This window comes from Athene noctua, chromosome 1, assembly GCF_965140245.1.
Source record: "Athene noctua chromosome 1, bAthNoc1.hap1.1, whole genome shotgun sequence".
Taxonomy (NCBI): domain Eukaryota; kingdom Metazoa; phylum Chordata; class Aves; order Strigiformes; family Strigidae; genus Athene; species Athene noctua.
In genome coordinates, this window is record NC_134037.1 from 45,797,977 (window position 1) to 45,818,881 (window position 20,905).

Consider the following 20,905-nt stretch of genomic DNA (forward strand, 5'->3'; position numbering starts at 1 on the left):
TAGGCTTGGTAAATCAAAAGGAGATAGTTACATTCATTACAGCTGTGATTACATCCCCTCTGGAGATCTGATTAACTGCCTCTTGGAGGAACAGATCTTCAACAGACAGGGAGGGCAGTGTTAGTGTAATTCCTACATTCCTACTCATGTTTGGGAACAGGTTTAATTTTATTTCAGGTCAACCACAGAGGTCTGAATTGCAGTAATCTATTTAAGGCAGATCACCAATTAAACAAGGAGTATGTCTCATTATCGCTATGTTCTGCACCCACTCACTAGCAAAGCTGGTTATCTGGACAGGATAATAAAATAAATAAAACAGAAACAAGTTCTACTTTGATATTTATGAATACTATGTCACTTACTTGCAGTTCTGTTAGCGATTTGATATCAAGCTGCATTCATTCACTGTCACACAATAAAGCAGAACAACACAACTCAATATTCTGTAGCCATAATTCCATTTTAAAAACAAACACCAGCTCTGTAAGGGGCACATAAGAATTATTACCCATTACAACTCACATTTTCCTCCACCATGCAGTACAGTCATGGACTTATGGCTCTTTTCCCCCTCATATCCAAGCAGAGTTGTGCTTTGTCTCCATGGGTGCCATTTTTGTTTGAGAGCAAGCTGTAGGAACTTTTGTCCTGGTGGGTGCTCACTGGCAGGTCCTGTGCCCAGCGCACTCACAGAGACACAAGTCAGATAAGGGATTCTTATTCAGCCACAAATTGGTTATAGACTGTTGTAGCTCAGTTGCTGAAAGACGAGGTGGAATAAAACCTGTAACACTACTGGGGATAAAACCAGAACCCTGCACTATCAGTGAAGTCAAATATACGTGCTCCTGTTAACAGCTCTTCCCTGACAGCCTTACTCTTATAACCAAAGGTGGTAAAACTCACCCTCATCCCATCACAGATGTTCCAAACTGTACTCAAGATGGGAAGGAGTGGCACTAGGTGAAAGAGGCTTGCTGGCTCCACAGCTTCTCCAGGGACATCCACCTCCTCCTGCCACCAGCACCAGTGTCTCCTGCCACCACTGTACCTGCTGCAACACAACAGCGCAGAAGGCGCTACCTCAGGGAGGTGGAGGGGACCAGGAGAGAAGAAGGGAGGAAAAAATGGTTGTTGAAGAGGTACAGGGAAGGATTCTCAAAATTAGGCATGTGGGCAGCTAAGCAAGGCCATTCCCAAGCAACTGGAAATACATATCCCCTCTCAGGCATTCTTTAGGGACATGTAGTGGCTCTGTCATTTAGAGAAATTATTCCAGCAGAATTTCTGCTAAATCATTAGCAAGACAAAAAATTTCCCCAAACAGCCAAGATGCTGAACATTTTTCTTTCTACTAATATGAGGAATCACATACATCCCCTACAAACATGCAGCACTTGAATCATAAAGGTCACTGTCTTGTGCTAAAATGAATCATGCCATACAGTGCCACTGCCTGTTCTATTTATCACACAATAAGATGATCTTAATTACTCAGTCCTAGCTAAAATGTAGTGCACCCATTTCAGGTAGTATTTTTAGGAAAGTTATTTTCTTTTTAGGCTTTCTTTCTTTTTTGCTGGATATTATTTCATTTGTTTTAGATATACCAACGCACTTCTACCCAACGTCTCAGAAAAGAGCATTCTGTAAATTCTTTCCACAAGAAACATTTTGGCTTAAACAAAACCATCTGAATTAGGCAAACAATCTTTGTTATTTAACATACAGATAAAGTGTTTGAAACTATGAAGTTGAACCTATGAACTATGAACCTGTGAACGCACAAAGATAGAGCAAGTCTATAGACTTTTGCTACATTTTTGGAGAATGTTCATATTTATTTTTCTTTTTTTTTAAATGTTTTTTGTTTTTCAGGTATTTTCACAGGTCTAGTATGTACAGAAAAGACAATGCCATTCTACTTAACAGCTTGTTTTAAAACAGTAATTCAAGGTTTCTCCACATCAGAAAATGACTTCTCAAAAAAAGATCAAACCAGTTCATAATGGCAAAGTAGTGGCTCCTGGAAAATTGGACTTAAGAAATTCCTCACCATTCCAACAGCAACAAGCTTGTGCTCTGAATTTTTATTTTTCACACAAAAAATAAATCAAAATCTCTTTCAAGGAGGGCATTACTGAGTGATTTGAGAATTAAAAATCTCAAACAGCTGCAGAAACACCAACGAAATCTTGCATTTGTTTATCCATATGCCCAAACAAAAGAAAATTTGAAGGCATTAAGCATATAAGTGAAAAAAATAGTAACAGAAAGCAATGAGGCAAAACAATTTTCTTCTCTATATACATAAATATTTTTACATGAGAAACAAGAAATGTCAAAAATGCACAATTTTTGAGTACAAAAGAATCATTCTAGCAATAGATTTGTACAAATGAGACTTGTGTAAGCAGCATGCTTTGACAGAATGAATTAAACTGCAACATAATTCAAAATACATTCATTTCAACCCTCCATACCAAAGATTTCTGAAAATGTAACATGAGGGAATACAGTTTATTAACACATATGATTTCTGGAGAGGAAAAAAAAAAAATATAATTCCCCAGTAGAATCAAGAAGGATCAATTTCAGGTTTTAAAATCCTTGGTCTTGTTCAAGGTCAAGCCCACTAAAATGCCTCAGTAGACCAAATCCTGCCAACACATGTGCTTTAACATTACAAATGTTAGCAAGGTTATACTGATCTTGGCAGGATCACAGACAGCAAGACCGAGCAGTTCAGTGGTCTTCAACTTGTTTCTAGGACTTCAGCTGTAATTATCAAGGCACTGCTCTAAAGACAGTATATTAGACACAATAGCCCAAATGGTTCTGTAAACACATAATTACCCTGGGGATACTTCTGTGCCACCTTGTGTCTTTTTTTGAATACCCTTTTGTTCATTGTATGCTCTGATCAATTCTAAAACCCAGCAAGTGTGAATACTGTATCAACATATAAGTCAACTCTGAATTTGGGCCACATATTTCGGGTTTCTTTTCTCCAAGTATCAGCAGAGGCAGCTCTAAGCAGAAACCCTGTTACAATCAATGTAAACAAACACTAAATTATCACGACAAATTAACTTAATTTGATGTTTGCAATTTCTACTTCACAGCCAGTACTTATTGGAGATTATGAAATCCCCACAAAATGTTTTCCCCTCTCCCTTCAAGAAAGTAATTTCACTCACTTCCCTGTATTACTCATCTTCTTTCCTTCTTGAATTACCATGTTTTATGACATTCATTCAAACCTCTTACATTATAGCTCTGCAAGACAGAAAAAATACCTGTTCCTGCCATCTTAGACAGTATACGCTCTCGCTCTATTACATTAGCGCTAAACACAATTTTGCTGCTTTCAGAGATAAACAGGCATGACAGCTCTGAAACAGAAAATCCATACTAACAGGTCATAAACTTTCACTATCATTGTAAATGTAATTGAGAAATAAAAGCTATACTGGAAAGATATGTTAAACCACTGTTTTACAGTGGAACTCCTTTACGGCCTGTCATTTTGATCAAAAAAATCCATACCATCATCGGTGAAGTTGACATCAGTAACACTGCCACTGCCTGGGTGCCTTTACACATAACCCATAACCTCAGCTAGCAGCTTTTTAAAAAAATTAAATTACTAAAGTAGAAACTGTTCCTTTTATACTCCTAAAATTTAAATATTGCCAACACTTTTACCAATAGTTCTCAATGAGAAGAAAAGAGATAACTGTTAAACTAGTTCTTCACTTAAGACCTAAATAAAATCTTGGGTGTAAATGTTCAGTTGGCCTCAGGAAGCAAGCAGTGCCTGGAAATGTCTATGTGTATGAAGGAAATGCCCTGTTCTGTGTGGATAGATAAAAATAGTTAAACTATTATTATTTGCTCTTTGGATACAAGAACAATGAAGAGGTCCCCATGCTTTGGGGTACTGAAAGAGAAATGGAAACAAGAGAAGCCTAAACTCTAGTCCTAGTTGGTGTTTGTTGTACATCGATCCTCCTGTGCTCGGTCACAATCAGCCCCAAAAAGCCCACTGCAAGGGCGCACAAATTCTGTGAGCATTCTTCCCCAGAGACATTTCAAAGCCCAAACTTGTCTTAATTTTACTTACCTCACATTAAATATTTATTTAGATGATTAAAATAAATAAAATATGTGAGTCTGGATTGCTATCATCAATGAAAACCTTCACCTTTCTGCTTCCCAGGCAGGTACCAAGACATCCTGACATAAATCAGAAACATGGTTTGGCATTTCAGGGAGAGAAGCCGATGCCTAATAGATGAGAACAACAGAGTAAGCCCTTGAGGCAGGAGGCACTACAGAGGAAAGGGGGCAACAAAAAAAATCAACATAAAGCAGTATCAGAGGGAAATAGGAAATTTAACTTACATTCCCAGCAAACTCTGCTGGCCAACTGTTGTTCATTACTATCAGTTTATGGTTTTAGTCTTAAACTGGGAAAGAAGCAAGTTGAGGATTTTTTTCCCAGTCATTACTATGTAGACTAAGTTCTAGACTCAGCTATGATTCATGTGCTATTTGTTTGCTGGTTTATCCTACTATTTCTAGTTCTATCATAATGAATGCCTGACAGCATGATTTCAGCAGTGTAGAGTGTACCTAGCTTTGTACGAGCTCCAAACAGAAACAGCATTATGCCAGCCAGTGTAAATTGTATGTCCAAAGTCATAATTTCAGATAGGTTTTCAGGAATACCATCAGGTTTGGATAGCTTGTAAAAGCCCAAAGTTACAACACCTCCATGACAATTTTCACATGAACTATATTTTTCTAAATCTTGTGTTTGCCTAAACCTCAGGACATGGTATTTTCAATGTTTTCTTTCGCTTTCATTTCTCCATTTTCTCCTTCCAGCTCCCCTGATAACTGAGCAGTTAATGTTACTTTTGATCAATTGTTAGAAAAGAGCAAATCAATGACTGTACATGTAGCTATACCAACATAAATCGCCCTCCTAGAGCTTACATGGGTCTTTCATTGAAATTCAACAACATAACATAAAAATAATAATAATAATAATATCCCTTCAATACAGAACAAAATATTCCAATGAACAAACTTTATAGCAAATGTTGTAAAGTGCACAAAAATATTAATGGAAATATTTAAAAAAATAAAAAAGTTTTCTAGTGTCACCATGAAAACTTCCAAAATATTCCATTAAAATTAAATAAAGTAATCTACCAAGACTTTTTGGCTCTAATATATTGGCAGACAGCAGCAACATTTTTCAGAAAAATTACACCACCTAAATATACTGTATCTTAGCAGCATTAAAAGTCCCTACAATTAGATGCAATTGCAGGCCTAGTAAGCATAAACCCGATAAAATATTACAAATGTAGTTTTCATTTAAAAGAATGGATTTCCATGGAATCCTAGAGGTAACATTTGTTATTTTGTTTACTTTGTATTCTGGTAGTAAACCCAACTATAACCAGTCGCTTTCCCTCCTTCTTATCTTTCTTCCCAAAATTGCACAGAGTACCGGAAAATTGAATCAAGATATAAAATATGGCCACACTGAAGAAATCATACTAAACAAAACAAAATTCAACCTAAAGCCTAAAAACAAATGATCCCGGAAAATAACAATCATCGTCAGACAACCGCAGCTTCACACTACTGACCGATGCTCCCCACACACATAGATGGCACTGGGTCGAATGCGCCGCCTTGTGTGGCCAGGTAGCTGTGGCAAAAACTTGAAATATTTGGGCATCAAGTCCAAGCATGCATCATGAAATTTCTTAATCCTCCAGTAGTAAATCAGTGGGTTCAGTGCAGACTTGAGGTAGCAGAGCCAAAGGAGCCAAGTGCTTATCTCAAAAAAGTTGTGCTTGTAGTAGAAGTGGCTGTTGAATGTGGCAATAAGGCTGTAAGTGGTGAAGGGTGCCCAACAGACTATGAAGACAAGGAACAAAATCAAGATGGTTGTGAAGGCACGAGTTTTAAAGCTCATATCAATATTCATCTGAAAAGGTCTCTGTAAGCTCATGAGACCAAGTTTGCTGGCCTGGCTGAGACATATGCTATCAGGGTGGCTATGGATACGAACTGCATTGTGGCGGACGGTGTTGAGTATGCCCATAAAAGAATACAGCATTACCAGGAATGGAATAAAAAAAGATATTAGCAAGATAACTATCACATAGGCTTGGTAACCTGGGCTTGTAGAGTAGCCAAAAACACACTGAGGTGCTCTCGAGGGTATCTGCAGATTAGGATTCCCTACCGATAACGGAAAAGCAACAACAAAGGATGCCGCCCAGGAAATCGCAATGAGAATCTTTGCACGATAAGGGTTCAGTTTATCTTGCCTCTGAACTATGATAAGAAATCGGTCAATACTAATAATAAGAAGAATGGCTACCCCCTCTATGGCAAAGAGCCAGAAGAACATGGCAGAGACTCTGCAGAATATATCCCCAAAAATCCACTGAGTGGTAATGATTGTTATCAGAGCAAAAGGCATGTTCAGCACTGCCAGCAGCATGTCTGCAAAAGCCAGGCTTGCTAAGAGGATGTTAATTGCAGATCGCATAGCTGCCTTCTGGTAGACCATGAGGCAGACAACAAAGTTTCCAAGGAAAGAAACCAATAGGATAAATATCATAGCAGCAGAAAGAATGATCTGGAGTGGCAAACTCAAGCTCCTGAAAACTTCTTGCAATGGCAGGATAGCCGTAGCGTTTACCAGAAAAGTACTTCTCTCAGTGGTGAGCACGGCACCTGAACTATATCTCAATGGCTGTGTTGTGCCACTATGAAGCAAGAACTGGGGAGTGGTAAAATTCGTATAGGCATTTTCATAAACAATAAAAGTAGCGTTTGAGGTCCCAGAGTGGGCCAGCGTCAACATTGCTGAGAAAACCATTGCTTCAGGAGAAACAAAAGCAGAACCAAAGGTCTTCAAGGCATTTCATCTTGTTCAGGCAGTATCATTCCTGGTCATTTAACAAATCAAAATTCAACGTCTGAAAGCATCAAAGTTCTTAAATTCACGTCAGTATTTCCACCTGAAAAAGAAGAAATTTAAAGAAACAAAGTAAGACTCTCCAAAACCAGTGGGAACCAAACGACAGCTCTGCTTTCCTTAATGACAAAAGGATCCTTAATATATATTTGCACTTTAGATTGACACAATTTACTTAAGCACCAGTCACAGGAGTCTCATAATATTTAGTCCTTTTCTTAGACATCCTGCTCCTGTTGATACTGTACAACTGTCACTCACCAAGCTTTTTTTTTTTTTTTTTTACTATAACCAGGACTGGAAAACTTTTGTGTTTGAAAACAAACTTTACTGACGACATTTTAGTTACATAACTTTTAAACTAACTTCATGACTTTGTTTTGAAATTGCTTACAGCTAGAAACTTTACTAACATTTCCAAATAGCTTAAGTAGTATCAGTATCATTTACCTGCCTGGTTGGTAAGCACTGAAAAGCCTACCTATCTGAGCTACCCTACATAATACAGAATCCTTGGTTCCATGTCAGTCAGAGCAGATGCCTCAGGAAAAACATGAAAAATATCCTAACCTGTCATTAAATAATTTGTCCACAGAATTAAGGTATTTCTCAGTTTGTTTCCTTTAATGACTGACTCATATCAAGTTGCAGGAAACTAACTCTTCTTGAGTCCTACAACCCTTCCCCCTGCAGCAAGCTTTCCTGCTTTCACTGGTCTAAGACATGTCTTTGTTAATTCATCTTGGTATCCCAAGCTCCTGCATGCACCCTCTTTCTTCTTGTAAATCTAATCCTGAGACCATTCTGCTGAACTCTGAGTAGCCTGAAGGGTGGCCTCATTGCTATGATGATACAATGCAACATTTCCTTTCAGAGTTTACATGTACTGTCTTGTTGTAGTATTATTACATGTATTGTATTACTACGTGTACTGTTCTTACAAATAAAACACAAAGGAGTTGAGAGTTGTCTCCCCTTTCCAGTGCTAGCTCTTCCCCTCCATCCTGGACTATTAAACTAAATGCTCCCAGAGTACTCTGGCATCTGATCAAGCTGGAAACCAGAAGGATTCTATGGCCTTTTAAAAAACAGATCACCACCACGAGAAACGAAAGTGGGATTCACCTCATTCATTCTGGATGACTGTAACAGTCACTTCAGGCTGTTTTCATGTTTTTAGTCAGAAGAGGGATATAAGCAGCTTCAGAGGGTAATCTATCTCATCCTCTATCTCTGCACATGGTGACAAGCTTGTGCAACTAACTCAAGAAGCTTATGTTTGGTAACACAAATCCTGCCCACAGGATTTATGCGGGTTCTGTTTGGTATTAACATTGGGCAAAAGTGAAGGGAGGAAGGAATACTTTTATGAATTTACACAAGGACCACATACTTCATGGAAGATCAAAAGTTTATTCTTCCCTGGACAATACTTCACCAACAAAGGAACTGTAAAATAACAAAGTCTAACCTATGTGCCCAGTTTGGACTTCTAGCGATCTGAATGTAAGCCTGCTCAGGCTGCTGCCAAGGATTCAGCACGGAACAGCAGCACTATGACCTGCTCCTCTCATTCCACAGCAAAGCTACTCCCTTCCTATCTGCAAGCTCAATATTGCTAGATGATTTCCAGGGCCAGACTGCCTTCAGCATTTTTTCTAAGACAAATGAGTAACCTACCTCCTTTATTTTTCAATGGTATCATGAAGGCATATTATCATAAACATCCTAATTTAATTGAGTCTGTGGTAGGTTGACCCTGGCTGATCACCAGGTGCCCACCAAAGCCAATCTATCACTCCCCTCCTCAGCTGAACAGGGGAGAGAAAATATAACAAAAGGGCTTGTGGGTAGAGATAGGGACAGGGAGATGACTCAGCAATTACAGTCACAGGCAAAAGAGGAACTCGGGGAAAAATTAGTTTATTATCAATCAAATCAAAGTAGGATAATGAGAAAATAAAAACAAGTCTTAGAACACCTTCCCCCCACCGTTCCCTTCTTCCTGAGCTCATCCTCATTCCCAATTTCTCTACCTCGTCCCTGTCAGCAGTGCAGGGGGATGGGGAATGGGGGTTGTGGTCAGTTCATCACACATTGTTTCTGCTGCTCCCTCCTCCTCAGGGGGAGGACTCCTCACACTCTCCCCCTGCTCCAGCGTGGGGTCCCTCCCACAGGAGACAGTCCTCCATGAACTTCTCCAACGTGGGTCCTTCCCACAGGCTGCAGCTCTTCATGAACTGCTCCAGCGTGGGTCCCTTCCATGGGGTGCAGCCCTTCAGGAACAGGCTGCTCCAGCGTGGGTCCCCCACGGGGTCACAACTCCTTCCAGCAAACCTGTTCCAGCGTGGGCTCCTCTCTGCACGGGTCCAGGTCCTGCCAGGAGCCTGCTCCAGTGTGGGCTTCCCACGGGGTCACAGCCTCCTTCAGGGGCATCCACCTGCTCTGGCGTGGGTCCTCCCCAGGCTGCAGGTGGATCTCTGCTCCATCGACAACCTCCACGGGCTGCAGGGGCACAGCTGCCTCACCAGGGGCTTCAGCACCAGCTGCAGGGGAATCTCTGCTCTGGTGCCTGGAGCACTTTCTCCCCTCCTTCTTCATTGACCTTGGTGTCTGCAGGGCTGCTTCCTCTCACATATTCTCACTCCTTTCTCCAGAAGCAGTTGCAGAGTTTTTTCTCCCCCTTCTTAAATATGTTATCACAGTGGCTCTACCACCATTGCTGATGGTCTCAGTCTTGGCCAGCAGCGGGTCTGTCTTGGAGCTAGCTGGCATTGACTCCATCGGACATAGAAGAAGCTTCTAGAAGCTTCTCATAGAAGCCACCCCTGTAGCCCTCCCACTACTATAACCTTCCCATGCAAACTCAATACAGAGTCATACAAATTCCACTTTCTAGAGTTCCTCCCGCTTGAATCGGAGGGAATATTATGATTTTCTAATTTATCCTATTATGTTTCAAAGACTGCTAAACTGAGCAAGAGTACACTAAACTATATACATTGACATTTTGCAAAACTGCCAAATTCTGTTAATTCTATTCTAGGTTTTCCTTTTCTCTCCATTCTCTCCCTTCCATTTTTATTTTACAGTAACTCTTCTAGAGAAAGCCTCAATGTTAATTACAGGCTAAAGCAGATATAGCAGCCATAATTCTTTATTTGGTCTTTATAAACCTTTCCATTACTAGTCTTCCGTAACATATTTGTTAGAATAAAATCTGTAACCAACAGCAGAAAAGTTAACACAGCTTTCCAGGATAAACAAACATAGATTTTAGCAATGAACATGAAAATCTCACCCGAAGTTCCACTGAGGTTTATGACTCCACAAGCCAAGAACACTGAAGCGGGAAGGAAGCTGCAGCATTCTGCAGGGACTGCAAAAGAGAATAACTTCAACAAATAATTCTGGATTTTAAATCATGGCATACAGAAAATTTGATCCCCGGGGCAGTATCTTTCAGAGTTCTGTTAGCAATAAGCCAGCAAAGGTAACTTTTGCATTCTTGATTGTTTTTGACAAGGTGGCTCCAACAAGGCTCTAAAAGAAACTAATCTGTCATTAGATAAGTGTAAAGCCCTCTCACAGACAATAATCAGTTTAAAATAGGAAATAAAAAAGGAGCAGTTAGTTTTGCAGTGAAGAAAGGTCACCAGAATGATCCTACAAAGAAAATCTGTACTAGGATTCAAGCTCTTCAACCTGTATGGGAGAAGAAGGAAATGTGAAACCACGACATTTGCTGCTGATGAACGTGAACTGTTTTTCAGAGCACTTTAATAAAAACAAATGTCAACTATAAAGAGGTACAGAGGGATCTCATGACAGTTAGTGACAAGCTAATAGACTGCCTGATAAAATTCAGTGTTGCTAGAGGTAAAGCTATGCCTGTATAGAAAAAAAGTTATCTGCACAGTAACAAATGCTAAACCACTGATTACCATTCAGAAGAAAAACAGATCTTCAGGTTTAATAGTCTGTTCTATGAAAACATCAGCCAAGTGTTCAGAATTGTTAACAAAGAAACCAAGAAGAAAAGCAGGACCTATCTACATACACTATGTATTTATACACCCTACATGCTATAATACATATCCATGACACCTCTTCAGTACTATGTTCAGGTCTGCTTCACCTGATTTCTATTCAAAAGTGACCGATAAAAGGTATCATAGAGGTCTACAGAATTATTAGTGGCACAGGGGAAGTGAATGATTGCTGTCTCTCATAATGTAAGAAGGAAAGGCCAAAGGAATCACAAAATCCCGGAATCATTGAGGTTGGAAGGGACCTCTAGAGGTCATTGGCCACCCCCTGTGCTCAGGCAAGGCTACCTAGAGTCAGTTGCCCAGGACCATGTTCAGACAGCTTTTGAGTATCTCTAAGGATAGAGACTCCACAACCTCTCTGGACAATCTGTGCCAGTGCTTGGTCACCCTCACGGTGGGAAGAAGTGTTTCCTGATGTTGAGGCGGAACCTCCTGTGTTTCAGTTTGTGAGCATTGCCTCTGATCCTGTCATGGGGCACCACTGAAAAGAGCCTGGCCCTGTCCTCTTTGCACTCTCCCTACAGGTATTTATATACATTCGTAAGATCCCCTCGAGCCTTCTCCACTCCAGGCTAAGCAGTCCCAGCTTGCTCAGCCTTTCCTCACAGGAGAGATACTCCAGTCTCTTCATCATGTTTGTAGCCCTCCACTAGACTCTCTCTCCAGTATGTCCATGTCTCTCTTGAACTGAGGAGCCCAGAACTGGAAATTATTAGTTCACAATTAATTTTGAAAATACTTGCCACAGGATGCTGTGGATGTCACAGAGCTTCTGTGGATGTAGAAGGCAATTTAGGACATATTTCATATGATCTTTATATAGATGTCTATGTCAGGAAGAGGTGAATCACCTTCAGGAAGCGCCTATCTCCCTCTGCTGACTGCAAAGGGTACATGGCCATCTGATTTGAATACAGACATTTTGAGCACATACATGCAGTTACTTGACTAACTTTAAATATATATAACAGAATTTGCTCACTTATCTTAAGTTTACAGCTCTTTAAACATATTTATGCCACACAACTTTACACTCTGAAGTTTGAAGTTCAGCAGAGCCTTAGACGATAACATGTATCATAAAAACTCAAAAGAAAAACAAACAAAAAAAAGAAAACCAAGCCTGAAAATGTTCCAAGGTAAAGAATCAAATTTTTGGAAAATATTGCTTTATCACAAATTGTCCTTCTAAACAGAAGGAACCAGACAAGGAGAGTAGAAGCAAAATGTTCTGCACCCTTGGTTTAGTCAAAGAGATTGTGCTACCCTGCATTTCTCAAGCCAGTAGCATCCCAGTATGTAGCAAAGGACAAAGAACTCAGAGTTGTCTACAGACTTTTCCTAACAAACCCAGAAAAAGTGATAAGAAAAATAATCTCATGTATGCTCTATCACCATTCCAGCTTTCTAAGCAAATAACTACCTCCTGTTTTGTGCTTTCTCCCCACAGTATGAAGCTTGGATGCTTTTCTGTACAGTGTTAAGAGGAGGAGGATGACCTCATGCAATCTGCTGCCTGGACCTAGCCAAGTGCTTGAAGTGGGAAGCAAGCGTTAGCCATTTGGTTGTTGCATAAGTCATCAGCCATTATCTTCTTTTCAAGAAAGATGAAAGAGTGAGGAGTGATGAGCTCTTGCAAAGAAGACAACTAATAAGAGGACTGCAGTCTTGGGATTCCATGTAGAAAAAAAAAACCTCTTGAGTGTTGCTCCTGTGCTCACTGCTTCCTGATGGTTTCCAGGCAGCACCCTTCTCTGTACGCTGTTTATCACTCTGAGGTGTGAAATCTTTCCATGCACCTCATACTGAATCTGCATGCTCGAATGTGTTTTGGAGTTACAGTTATCTAACCTGCAGGCAACTTAGTTACACTCTTTTTTGGTTATCATGCTTCAGAAAGTGGTTGGCAATTCAAGCAATAAATTGAAGAGGATCCCTTCATATAGCAGTCATATATAAATTTTTCCTTATTTTTTTTACCCTCCTACTTAAATGGCTTCTACCATGACTATCCACATGATTATTAGACATGTGCCTCCATCCTTCTTCCTACCCTTCCAATTTCCCCAAAATTATGTAAGGATAGAAACATAAGCTGAAAAAAAGGGACCAATAAGATAACTTCACAGCAATTTCATTTCAGTCCTCACTTGCTCTTTGAGAAAGACAGATCCTGTAATTTCAAAGCCAGAGCCATTGCTGAATGGTAATCACATAGCTTGTAAAAGACAACCATGCTTTGATAGTTTAAATAGGTAAGCTTATTGATGGTCAAAGTACTCAAGCAAGAGGCAGATACCTTTTTGTCACAGCATTCACACTTTTGGAACATGTACTCTCATTGATTCTTTTCAGATGCAAAAAAGCTTCACACAATCACTTTTTTTCCATTTCAGTGCTGAAAATTACTGGGTATGCACATTTTCTCTCACGCAAGGTTCTCACTCATATGCAACTTTCTTTTTATGGAACATAATAGACACAATTATTTCAATGAAGTACACACTTAAAGCTAAATAACACACAAATTTCATTCATCAAATATAATTATTGCTAAAACTATGGTGTCTGTTTTTAACAGCTTTTGAAGCTAAAAGGTTTCCATTCAAAATTTGGATAGCATGCTCAACCAGAAATAAAAGATTATATCTTATATGCAAAGCCAACATCAGTCAAAACCAGTAACTGCAACATAGAGAAAACAAGGAACATAACAGTGCCATAACAACAGTTATGTTTAATGCAGATCAGAACACACTATGAACAGCTGCCAAAATGTTCAAGGAGTTATTAAATTTATCTGTTAAAAGTAAGCATATTTTCAGTACTGCCCAGCACCAGAATTTGATCCAGCACACAGAAATCATTCTGATTCAGAAACCTGAAACTAGCAATGCCTGGTACATTGATCCTATTTCTTGGGAATGTTTGAAGTGTTCACAAATGGGAAGCTTCTGCATGCTTTATAGCTACTATCAATGGTTTTATTTTGAAGGTAAACTTTGGCAAAAACAATTTTTGCAAGACAAAAAACATTGAAAAGGCAAAATATTCTTAGGGGAAAAAGGATAAAGTGAACAACAAACCTGAAGCCAAGGACTTACTTTATTTTCAAAAAAAATTTGTGTGTTAATAGAAAATACTCAAGTATCTGCTCTCTGACACCCCATTATTGTACAAAGTAGCCCAGGACACACTCCCCTCTCAACAAAAATCAAGCATTGTTTCCTATGCCATTAAGCAGAGGCAGGAACATATAGCAATGGAATCCTTTCTGCTAAAGCCAGTGAAAAGAATGAGTCAGAACACAAATCAGCAGGGGCAATGTTACTCACCTAACTGTTCCTCCTAAAAGGAACTAGCAGCTTTCAGTTTTAATACCTATTTACATATCCTAAATTGAAACTAATCAACTACACTGCATGAGTAGATGACCTATAAAACTATTCACAAGAGGCATTAGTTTAATTTAGGAAATTTTCCTTTTTTCCACTCTATAAACACTACTGTGGCAATTTTCATTGGAAAATATTGTGGGAAACAGCCACCTCTGCTTTGGGTCATTAAGTACAACTAATTGACCTCTTGAGGATATTTCTTTCTGTCCTTAATTCAGAGAGCCATTAACTGTCAAGAAATGTCAGCCACAGGAATTATTATTACTATTCTAAACCACAAATATACAAAATGGAAAGAACAATTCTATTTTCTTAGCTCTTGGGAAAAATCATGTTCTCGATCTGTAGGTCATGTAAATGGACTTACACAGTTCTAGGTTCATTTCTAGTACTGTCACAATACTCCCCCTGACTTTAACTTCCCCACTAGTTCAATGGTTGTATTAACCACATTCATGTTGAAGAGCTAACTGAATACTGTAGTACCTAGGAGAACAGTAAACATTGAAAATACTATTGAAAACGTACTCTTTTAATGAACAGTCTCTGCCTAGTTATTAACATACAACTAACAAGTTGGAAGCTTCCTAAATGCTTGGCTTCCTAAATTTTAAGTGGACCTTTGCATTATACATGCAATCACTACATGACAGCTTAACAAATTAAAAAAAGCAAGCATACCAATCCAGACAGGCTCCCATGAAGAGCAGGAATCTTAAGTCATCTTGTGCTGTTCTGTTCAGCAAAGTACTCCCTTTCCAAATAACCTGTCAAGAAAAAAAGTTGGTGACATTTATACTCAAGGCAGGACAAGATCAGAATCGCAAAAGTTTTTCATGTAATAAAACGTTATTTTTATTGGGAGAGGTAGAATACGCTGTGTCTCCTAACAGATCACATGTCCCTTTCTTGCAGAAGGAACAGACCTTACGCAGGACTACAGCATCTAAGTTTCATCAAGTCAAACAGATGCCCAGCTATCTCACTCCTGGAGCATAAGAACCTCACCATTTAGTACTATCATTTGCCAGAGCTGGAATAATATTGGTTTAGCTCTCATTCAGTTGCATTTATTTAATTTGTAGACAAACACACAACAGTTAGCTACCACACGTCTTACTGGATCTATTAAAATACTTGCTTAGCCTTAAACATCAGGATGCTGACCTTGAGACCTCCAAAGACTCTCAGAAAAAATGTCATTTAAACCCACAGTGTGCTACTAAACATCATAAAGAAGCTGAATAAATTTTCCCTAAATGGCAAAGATATCAGCATAATCATTCCAGAAAAACAAAGGGTAAGAAAACAGGTCTAGAAATAAAAGAATAAGCCATGAAAGTTTCAATGCAGGATCTCAGCACTTCCTTTACATGCTCTCATACCAATCAATCAGCAGTACAATGCTATTATGCCTTGAGTAGTTAAAATTATTTCTGTAAACTGGGCCTGTAACGTAGCTAAAAAGCTGCATATTCCATCATGACATACCTGTTGTTAACTGAGAACATCAATTTTCAATGTAGGTTTTCCATACACTCTCAGAAAGAAGCCAAAAAAATTCAGTGAGACTTGAAAGCTGAGTTTATGTTACACTAAAAGATTCCAGTGACCTGATTTATTTATAAATATTGTTTATATATAAAAATCAAAAGAACAAAGACATGGGACACAGACACTTTCACATGCTAATTTTCAAAAGGCTACACAACTTTTAATTTCTGTCAGAAGAAGCTTTTGGAACATCTGTAAGTCACCTCCACACTGGAGCAAAAGATGTCAGGAACCTCCAGGAACAAAATTCTAAATAAATATTGTACATGGGGGTTGAAGGACAAACCACCCAATGAGTTTACAATGACCTTCTTCTACAAGGGAAGTAATAAGAACAAACTACTTTTAAGACCACTCATAATTTCCTGGTTCCTCCAACCATTCGAGTGCTGAGTTTCTGTATCTGTGACCAATTATCACAGATTTCAAACACGCAAAACATAAGGCCTGATTTGCCAGGTTGGTGTTGAGAAATCTGTCTGCTGCAGAACAAACCCATTATCTAGCCACAATGGAAGTCAGTGCCTCAAAGATTTTTCTGATAATCTATTAAGACAAATTGTTTTCCATTAGCACAAAAATTTGATGTTTACATTTATGACACAGAACAAGGTGGGAAGGAAAAATACAAGTCTCAGTTTTAGTTATGTATAAAAGAGATAAAATGTAGTCATTAGATTATCATAGACTTTCACCACTTGTTTTGCCCCCTCTTTAGTGAGGTAAGTATTATAAACACTTAATCTCTCTCAGGCTTTCTGAAGTGTCAAGAAGTAAACAGGTTTGCAAAGCAGGCAGAATAGTCTGTCATGAACTTGGACAGACTAAATACACTGACAACCTATCAGATCTTCCCACCACGACAGGCACATTCTCTGACATAAGAGCCATTTCCTCTCAGAAAGTGTTTCCAATTCTCATTAAAAGTATCTTTAAAATCAATTTTGAAAAGCATTCTAAGCATCATCACAAATGAAAAAGTTCTTCCACTTCAAGCCTTCAAGAAGGGTAAAAATAGAAACACTTTTCCAAAGTAAATCTGGAAAATTTTACTAAATTTCAGTACTTTGCAGAGCTTGCTCTTAATTGGGTAAGATTGTTTTGGGCAGTTTTCTGTTGGCAATCAGGAGTTAACACGGTTTCCAAACACATTCCTCCCCCCCTTATAAATGATTAGTCAGGCTTTTCTATAAGAACAGAAGGGAAAAAGATAGGTAACCCTTCATAACCCTGCAGTGAAATTTGAATGCAAGGATTCTAGTACCTGCAAAGAGTTTTACTTGTGGAATTACAACCTTGCTGATACCAGCATTTAGAGCTGGTAGAGCTACTGAAAGCATAGTCCTGACCTCATTCCCTCACTCATTCCTGAGCTCAGTTCCTCAGTCCTGAGGTAGGATCGATCTGGAATAAAACAGACCCTGGCAAGCAAATTTAAAAGACCATTTCTGTCCTGACATGAGATGTTGCGGTACACAGATCAAGGCACAAGATCTAGATTTGGCTTCCTGAATGTAAGAGGTACTGTGTCAGAAGAACTGTGTAAAACTTGTAATTACTTTGAGGAATTTTATTAGGTCTATTTCTATTCCCCAAACCAGGAACTATTTCCAAAGAACTGAAATAGCAGAACTAAAATCACAGAGATCTTAAACATCATTAAACTTGTTTCCCACAAGCATTCAGATTACATTAAAGACTTATCAACAGGCTAGAGAAGGTCTCAAAAACATTATGAAATGTTTTGCTTTTCAAATGAGTCATAACTTTTGTAATGTGCTTTACTGACAGCTCTCTACATCTAGTTGCACCTTGTCCACAGCCATTTTTTAGCAGGTTTCCTTAACATTTTCTTGGAATGATAATTCAAACTATGGGCAAAAGTAAACCGAAATATTGAAAGCTTCTTCATCAAAAAGCCTGCTTCAAGTCAGAAACCTTTAACAGAGTTGTCCTAAGGCTATTTTGGATTTTCAACCAGAGCAACTTCCCCAGTATATTTTCTGAATGGAAGAGAATGTGAAGATCTTTCACTTTCATATACCATAAGGTAAGGATCTAAAGGTTCCTTGTATTACATCACTCCTACCTCATTTGTAGTGCCCCAGTACACCTGACATACACTACTGCACTCCTTTCTGCTAAAAATTGGGGAATATGGATTTCCTTATTAGTCAGTAGTTTTGACAACAGCCGTTAGCACACTATCTCCTACCAAAATGCAAGGGCTTACAAAATTAATCTTATAAAAATGGTAAATCCATCATCAACACCATTCTATACTGACAGAATTTATTAAGCTGTCTCTCCCACAAAAACATAACTTTTTTTAAAAAAACCAAAATTGATTTTAGCAAAAATTCATCTTTTTATAAAAAAATGCAGGGATGCTAATGGAAAAGGGATTAGAATAACCAAACTTGTACTCTTTTCACACCGTGTGCTGCCCACAATAGGTTCCTGAATTTGGTTTAGCTCCCAGAGCAAAGCAATCAGCCCTGATTCTGCTTTTCCCACAGGGATTCAGCTCATGATACAGCCAAATTCTGATGCTGCCCAAAGAGTCTTGCTGCTGTAATACAGATGTTATGGATCTTACTTCTTGGCACTTGGCTCACAGAGAAGAGGCACTGGTAGCAAATTAAATGAGATGACTGTATTTCAGCAACAGAAATGCTGCTGCTTGCAGCATCCTACTCTGGGAGTACTTCAAGGCTTCAAGAGTAAGATTTAGCCAACAACTAAATATATATTTAGTTTATATGCATATTCATGTATTTATATGATACACATTTCTTCTTATACATATGCACACAGGCATGTGTGTGTGTATTTTCAATACTTAATAGCATCTCTATTCAGATAAAACCAAACATAAAATGCTTAATGCAACAAAATAACAGTTGTGTTCCTTTGATTTTTTTTCCCCCAGATTTACCCTATACTTTGCTATTAGCTTAAATTAGTCTATTAAAATCAGCTACGTTACAATATTAACTTACTTTTCATAACACCAAAACAGAGACTAAATAAACTAACTACTACTTAATAGTTATCCATGTAATCTAATTGTTTTAATAGCTTCAGAATTATTTTTGTCTTATGCCAGCCAACTGGAATAACACTTTCAAGATAGCAATTGTTTCTGAGAAACAATTCTAGTTAGAAATCTATTCATACTTGAGATTAAAATAGAGAGTTCCCATTTGGACAACTCTCATGGTGAGATGACATATTACAGACATTCAGATCGTATGCAATACAGGCACTAATAATTTCTGTACGGACGTAACAGGCAGGGCATGGAACATGCATCACGAACAGATAAATAAATTATTAAATTTGCAAGCTAAAAATATTTAAATGAGTCCGTTTGGTGATTTTTAAAGCATACTTTTGTTTTAATGTAATACAAGAGATCACTATTTCATTTTTTTCTGGTTTTTCTTTATAACAATGCAAACAAATATACAAACTGACTGAAGGATTCAAATCCTTTGTAGGGACAATCTTTTAAAGTACCTTATAATTCCCCGTTACAAATAACTTGACAGTTAATTGAAGGGATTTTGCACTACTCAGTGGTTTTGTGCTACTTGGGAAATGTTAAACAAACAATAGGCCAAATCAAATGTCTCGCATGGATAGAGTTACAGCAGTTCCCAGTTCACAAACCTCATCTTTAAGAAAGACTTGTTTCCATGGAAAAAGGTCTTTCAGTAATAAAAGTGAGGGATTTTCACACTATTTTTAAAAAAATAATTAATATTTTAAAAACCCCAAACAAACAAAAAGACACACATCCCCCTGCAAAAAAAAAAAAAAAAATAAACACAACACCAAAAACCAAACCAAAACAAAAAAATCCAAACCTACAAAGGGAAGTATTACCTTACCAGGAAGAGGTCACTCATTAACTCATGTCATCTTCCACTTCGGTAGCTCAATATCATATTTCCCTACTTAAACGAGAGCCATTTAATTATGCTCAATTAACTCATTTTGCAAATAATATCGAAGTGTTTCCTTTTGCAAATAATATCGAAGTGTTTCCTTTTGCAAATAATATCGAAGTGTTTCCTCAGTTACAGAGAAGTTTATTTGGTCTCAGTTTCAATATGAAACTGATACTGAGAAAATACTGTATGGAATTTATCATCTATCATGCACAATAACTCTAAATAGAATAATAAATAACATAATTTTTAATTTGATTGTAACTATTCAGCAACCGCTGAAGAATTCAGTCTAAGAGACTTGTATCAATTTTTAAAACATTGAAACACACAAAATTTAGTAACAACTCAAAGTTATGGGCAAGATTTATAGGAAAATAAGTGTAATGACATCCACCATCAGAGATCAGAAAATGAAACCCTGCCTCTGTGATCTCTATAAATCTCTTTATAAACCCTAAAACATTGTTAATGTTGAAATTAACATTATTCAGTGCAAGACATCAAAAAGAACACATACATAATCAGAAGCTATGCTTCTACTATGAAAGGAAAAGAGTATTTTAAACTACTGGGGAATGTTTGCAGGTAATTTTAAAGGATTCTGTATCAGGATACTATAGAGCGTTTCACAACTGTCAGTAAAAATAGAATTTTTCTGCCTTTCTCTGGGACTGATTAAAATTTAAGTATTTTTATCTAATCTTCTGATTATTTTCTCTTTATTTCTGTCAAAACCACTTTTCTATTCCAGCTGTAATAGTCAAGCTTTTGGTAGCAGCTCCTTTACACTCAACCCAGCTGCTGAAAATAACTTCTATAGAATTTTTTGGCTATCAAATCATTACTCTTTTTCCATTGAAAATCTTGTTGAATTTAACATATTTCTAAAAAATCTCTCCAATAAAAGCCCAAACTGTTTGTTTA

At 38.0% G+C, this 20,905-nt stretch overlaps 1 protein-coding gene across 1 annotated transcript in view; it reads right to left on the reverse strand.

Moving 5' to 3' along the window:
* Positions 1 to 5,012: 5,012 nt before the first annotated feature.
* Positions 5,013 to 20,905, reverse strand: part of GPR63 (G protein-coupled receptor 63) — a 28,264-nt gene continuing 12,371 nt past the window's right edge. The window contains exons 2-4 of the mRNA XM_074896075.1: positions 15,150 to 15,235; positions 10,320 to 10,397; positions 5,013 to 7,061 (exon numbers count right to left, since the gene is read on the reverse strand). Of these exons, the coding sequence (XP_074752176.1) occupies positions 5,660 to 6,919 (1,260 nt within the window). The 5' untranslated portion in view covers positions 6,920 to 7,061; positions 10,320 to 10,397; positions 15,150 to 15,235 and the 3' untranslated portion in view covers positions 5,013 to 5,659. The remainder of the gene's footprint in view (positions 7,062 to 10,319; positions 10,398 to 15,149; positions 15,236 to 20,905) is intronic.